Source organism: Chinchilla lanigera, unplaced genomic scaffold, assembly GCF_000276665.1.
Source record: "Chinchilla lanigera isolate Chin_1 unplaced genomic scaffold, ChiLan1.0 scaffold00013, whole genome shotgun sequence".
Classification (NCBI taxonomy): Eukaryota; Metazoa; Chordata; class Mammalia; order Rodentia; family Chinchillidae; genus Chinchilla; species Chinchilla lanigera.
The window spans coordinates 17371069-17377284 of NW_004955414.1; the positions used below are offsets into that span (position 1 = coordinate 17371069).

At 49.7% G+C, this 6216-nt stretch overlaps 1 protein-coding gene across 1 annotated transcript in view; it reads left to right on the forward strand.

Moving 5' to 3' along the window:
• The window catches only part of P4ha3 (prolyl 4-hydroxylase, alpha polypeptide III), a gene marked incomplete at its 5' end in the record, with an annotated part of 32053 nt that extends 26557 nt beyond the window's left edge, over positions 1-5496 (forward strand). The window contains 3 exon segments of the mRNA XM_005380452.2: positions 295-363; positions 954-1050; positions 1817-5496. Coding sequence (XP_005380509.2) covers positions 295-363; positions 954-1050; positions 1817-1887 — 237 coding nt within the window.
• Between the last annotated feature and the right edge of the window lie 720 nt (positions 5497-6216).

Here is a 6216-nt window from a genome sequence, read left to right on the forward strand (position 1 = left end):
GCTTAAATCTTCTTATTGTAGCCCTCTGTAAGAACATTGGCTGGAAGGGCAAAAAAGGGAATTCCAAAATCTTGCCCTCTTGTGGCCCTGCAGGCAAACACCAGTGCCATTACAGATGCTCCCTGAACTCTGAAGCTGAATGACTGTCTTTCAGGGATTTCCCACAGATTTGAAATAGGGTGCCACAAGAGGGAATCTATGTTGAAATGACCTCAGATGTCAGGTTAATGCGCACAGGGCAGAGTAGAATTTCGGCAGCTGTTTGAACTCTGGCTTCTTGCTCTGACATCGTAGCTGAGCTCAGTGGAAGCAGGAGGAGCCACGGCCTTCATCTATGCCAACTTCAGCGTGCCTGTGGTTAAGGTGAGTGGTGCCTGGCCTAGACAATAGAGGCCGGAGGGCACAGAACTAACACCGCAAGCTTCACACTGCCTGTGCTTGCAAGCTGATGCCGGAGAGGAGGGATAAAAACGGCCTTCTCTAACTCTCAGAGTCAAAGATAACCCCACAGTCTGGTATTACCACCGCACACTGTGGCCCTATTTGTTAGATGGTTTGTGACGGGTAGGACGCCCCACCTTGTGGGGACTGTTGGGCATCTCTTCTCCGTGGTCCCACAGCACCTGTGCTTACCTTATTCCTAGTGCTCTCCACACTGTCCTATCTTGGTCTCTTTTATCTCTGTCTCTCCTGAGCTGCCGCAGAGCAGAACTGGATGCAGTTTGCCTCTCGATGCCCCAGGCCGGCCAGAGCAGGCTCACAGTCAGGGACCTATGCATGAATGAAGGCATGGCAACTCACACCACCTCGTTCTGTGTGTACGCATGCCTTGCCCCCAACCGCATGGAGTTTTCCTGCCTGATGACATGCATGCATTCGTCCTTACTCATGTGATTTCCAACGGCTGAGATTGTGCGCTGCCCCTCCCTGGGGCTGGGCCCTCTTGTTTTCAGAACGCAGCACTGTTTTGGTGGAACCTGCACAGGAGTGGTGAGGGGGATGGAGACACACTTCATGCCGGCTGTCCAGTCCTGGTGGGAGACAAGTGGGGTAAGGCCTGCCTCTCAGGACTACAGAACAGGGCGCAGCGAAGTGAAAGCAGTAAACTGGGGACGGGGTGGAAACAGCACAGACCTCCCGCCCCTACGGTTTCATTATAGTGCCGCACTGCATTGAGTTGCTCCGATTACCCAGCTGCAGCAGACTGGGGACCTGTAAAGAGCAGCGGTCCTGTCCCAGAGCAGGTGTTAGTGGAGGTTTATTGATGCGAGGAGAGAGGCCCGCTTCATGAGCAGAGCTGAGCACTACAGTGCTGGGTTTCTTCCTGCCCTCTGCTATAAGGAGAGCATTGTGAAACCCTCTCTCTCTGCTTGTTTAGTACACCCCGCCAGAGGCAGCCAAACAAGGAAGCATAAACAAGTGGGGTGAGGGGAACATGTGTATGGAGTGTGTGTGGCCAAGAGCGTTTAGCTCTGTAGACAGAAGTGGATTTGAAGAGGGCTCGCATGCTGAGGTGGCAGACACTGTCAGGAGAAGCCACTCCGATTTCTCTTGTTACTCAGGAGTGGCTTCAGGAGAGATGGCCTTTTAGAATGAAGGCTGAGTGACCTTAGTGCCCAAACATTTGAAAGTTAGTTTACCATGGACTTTTTTTAGGAGAAACAGCTTAGAGTCCACAGTGTGGCGGGCCAAGGTGGGCGGGTGGGCCGGCAGGGTGCGGGATTTGAGGAGACACTTGCACGCCCTGAGTGAGTCTGTGCACAGCCCTGCCGCTGCCCGCCTGCCCAGCCTGCAGCCTTCCTCCTCTGTCTGCTAGTGGCTAACAAGTGGATCCACGAGTACGGACAGGAATTCCGCAGACCCTGCAGCTCCAGCCCCAAAGACTGAAGTGTTGGCCGAGAACAGCTGTGCAGTCAGTGGCTTTCCGGAGAAGCCGAAGCTGGGACCAGAAGCCAGGGTGGGAGAGGAGTAGGACAGCAGCCTCCCAGAAGACCTTGCTGGCTTCACCCATTCATGCGGATGGCGGGCAAGGGAAGTGCTCTCGGGCCCCTGGAGAGTTCACACTTTTCTCTTACGCAGTCATGAGAGTCAAAGGCTAATACAAAGGAGGGGTGGCGGAGGCCTCAGAGAGGTTGCTGAGCTCAGATGCTCTGTTAGAAATAGAACATATCGTCAGGCTCTGGGGTTTGGCTAATTAGTCTTTTGCCACTTTGATGCTTGGCCACAGGGACCCAGAAGTGGCCGTGAGGACACCTGCAGGAGGGGCCAGCCCAGCCCCCATGCCTCCTGCTGGCCCTGAGCAGGCAGTGCGTCCAACACAGAGTGTACCCTACATGAGTGCTACGTCCTGTGATGAGTTTTTAAAAGTAGAAAGCAACCTTTTCTTTTTATATTATTATTTTTAATATCGTCATTAAAATGTTTACACATCATGCTTCCCAGAGAGAATGTTCTTACAATGCTGAATGAAAAAGCAGAGTGTGACATTTTATTATGTTCTCCTCTCAGCCTGGCTCTCACTTCTCGCCTCGTTCAAGATGCTGACATTTTCGCTGTTCCCCAGAGCCGCCGTGCACAGGGCTCGCTCTCCTCCTCGGCCAGGGCCTTCTCAGTCCTTTCTTGGCTCGATGTCCCTTCAGAGAGGCTTCCCTGACCACCTACTTCTGGCCACTTTCTGTCCTGTTAACTGATTTGATTTTCCTCCTAACATGTACTGTACCTGAATTGAAGTTACTTCGCTCATTTGTTGAATTATCATCAGTCACCTTCCTTGCAGGGTGAGCGCTGTATGGCCTTTATACTTTGTAAAGCCCATGTTAGCCGCATCTCGCTGCATTTCAGTATTTGTTTATTGCCAGGCCGCTCCCACTGGACTCTGTCCTCTTTATTCCTCTGGGAAGCCCCAGAAGGTCTGGTTCAAAATAAGCAGGCATTCAGCATTTTTGCAAAGGCATCCTTTGAGTTGCACTGTGGAGGATAAATTTCTACAGGCAGAGTCTGAGGAGGCAATGTTTCCCCCCAAAAGGACTGGCAAGCCCTCTGGCTGCAGCCATGGCTGACAGTGATGTTCGAGCACTTATACCAAGAGAACACTGAAGCCACTTGCCACAGTTTCCTCCAGGGATGTGAATGTTTCTTGTTCACAAAGCAGCCACAGTGAAGGGACGAGTTTGTTCAGAGTTGGCATTGGTTAGACTACACAGTACCCCCGCCCCAGGAAGGAGGGACGGGCTAGGTCTGCTGTAGGACAGTGCCTCTCCTCAAAGCTAGGAGTGAATGGTATCACCTTCCGTTCGGCCAGCGTGTCAGTCTTCAAGACACTCTCCCAGTCTTCCTTTCAAACCGCACCTCCCCAGGGAAGAAAGCAGAGCAAGTACTGTGGAATGACGTTAGGTGCTTAGTGGCTTGCGGGGTGACACGGCCGAGCCAGAGCTAGACACCTGGCCTTCTGTGTCCCTCGCCAGGGCCCTTTCCAGAGCCATGTCCCTGCACCACACCACACCACACCACAAAGGAACGGCCTCATTATTTTGTTTGCATGTCTCCACATCCTCTGAAGGTCTGACTAATCCTGCTGGACAGTGTGTGTGGTTTTGGGGTCCCAATAGAAGTTAGTGGGTAGATAGTAAATTCTAAACACGACTGACTGGGCTTGGGGCATTTCTTGTTTATATATATATATTTTTCCTTCTTTCTTGCACTATTTTGTGAGCTGGTTTCTAACACTATGTCCAACCTGGGCTCCTGGGCTTGTTGGCATTAATGTGACTGTTAGCATTATCATTACTACGGGCCAGGCACTGTCCCGAATACTTATGTGTACTTGTTCCCATTATCTTCCTAATAAGTACAATTATGCCTGTTTTATGGGTAACAGAAACTGAGGCAGAGAGAGTACAACTTGCCTGAGGCCACAGAGCAAAGGCAGGATTCAAATCCAGGTCGGTTACCAAAGATCTTAATCACCCTTCCAATATCTGACTTGTCACTTGTGCTGTTGTTGCTCTACTCCTATTGGCAATAATATCTTTTGGAGCTGATATTTTTAGGGAAGGAGTCTGAAACATTTTCCCAAGCACTGCAAGGATCTATCCACTGTGTCTCTGATGCCTACTTCGACCCCTGTCAGATACAGATGTTTGTCAAGTGCTTGAATGAATCATTTCCTTTCCCCAGATGTACACTATCAGTGAGCAGCTCCATTCTAGGTACATCATAACATCCAAGAAAGCGAGGCGGCCTGCTCATTGCCCTGGAGGACAGTTAGTCCATACTCAAGTGTAAGGATGGAGAAGTGGACATAACCCAGTGGAAAGCGTGTGGTATTCGTCCTAAGGCTCAGAAGGCAACAGAGGGCTCAGAGGGCTTCCATGCTGGAGACAGGAGCCCAGGGAAAAGAGGTGTGAAAGAGGAGTGGGGAGCAGCAGGCCACCCCACTTGTTCCCCTTTCATAAACCACAGGGAGCAGAGAAAGCTGTCTGGGAGGAGGAAGCAAGTGGGTGTTGATTCTAGGGGACTCCCGTCCCACAATGCCAAGAGCCGCACAAACTTCCCTTTCATGGCACCACTCAAAGAGTCCCCTGTTTGGGGACCGAGGCTGCTCAAGCTGGGAGAAGCCAAAGGAGCCTACGTGCAGGGCCAGGGAGTTGGGGGGACATTTGCATGTAGGTTGCTGTGCACTCAGCAGAGCTATAAAATCAGTGAAGAGGCAAAGAAAAGCTTATGTCCCTACTCTTGGCTGGTTATTCCCTGTCCCATAACTAATTCTCCACCATTATCATGCCTTTTGACAAAGGACGAAAGTAGGGCTCAGAGGAAAGACATCCCTGGGCTCACATAGCTGAGAACAGAGCCCTCTAGAGCCATCTCTTTCTCTGGATTTGTGTCTCTTCCTCACTTTGAACCTTCGTATTTTCTTAGGAACAAGAGCCTGCCTCTCTCCTTTATCCCCCCCAACCCTGCCTCATATATTCAAGTTCTTGAACAGGATCCCTCCTATCAAGTGCTTGATCTGCCCACCCGTCCCCCCAAGGGTTGTGATAGAAGTTTCCCCTTTTCCTGCAAGGGATGTATTTGCATTTGAAATAGGAGTCCTGGCAAAATAAAAAAATTATCTCAAAGAAATGAAGTGCTAAGGATGGATTCTAGGCATCAGGATAGCTGTGGGGGTGTGTGTGACAAATATTTTGACCAAGGGTTTAAGGACATGGCTCAGAGGAATCCTCACAGAAAATTACATCTCTACCTTGCTCAAGGTTCACGTTTTATACAGAACGTAACTATGATACCTATCATGCCCCCCTGTTCATCTGTTTACCAATTGATGGAGCTAGAGAGCAGTTATTTCTCCTGGCCAGGACAGATGAAGTCACTTGTTGTATAGCAGTGGTGGGGCGGCGGTGGGGTGGCGGTGGTGGGTGTTGTTTGATACAGGGATCTTGCTATGTAGTTCATGCTGGACTTGGACTCACTATGTAGCCCAGGTTGGCCTCGAACTCACAGTAATCCTCCTGCTCAGCCACCTGAGTGCTAGAACTACAGGTGTGCACCACCACGCCTGGCCACTTGCCTGTAATTACCAGTATGTAATTGTCAGAGCCAAGGGTAGAAGCAAGGTTTCCTGGCGTAGAGATCAATGCTTGTTCCAAAGCTCTACAAGTGCTTCTTGGAACAAGAGGAGTACGGTGGGCAAAGAAGCAAGGGAAACACAGCCCCTGATGATGTTTTCACAGGCAAAGATTATGCGTGTGGTCTGTCAGTCATCCAACAAAGCAAGACTGGTGTTGGCTCTGCACCAGGCCCTTTCCCAGGGCTGGGGAGAGTGGGATGACTGATTCTCTGTCCTTGAGCTCCCACAGAAGAAAACCCTCAATGACAATACCAGTGAAATATTTGTGAATATACTGACATATATGAATATATAGTGATGATACTAGTGACCTACTAGTAAAAAAAGAAAAAGCTACAAGAATTTTGAAGAACATGAAGATATCTTTCATGAGATGGAGTTCTTGCAACACTTGATTTGGTCCTTGGGGGATGAAGGTGCGTGTTACGGGAGGGATGGCGCTTATCACCTTAACTCACATGTATAATGAGTCCTGGAAATTCAGATAGATCACCCTATGAGAGAAAACTTTTGCAGCTTTATATTTTGTGATCTGTTTTGGGGAAATAATTGTTTCTATTTATCAAATAAAAATTATATCAAATCTC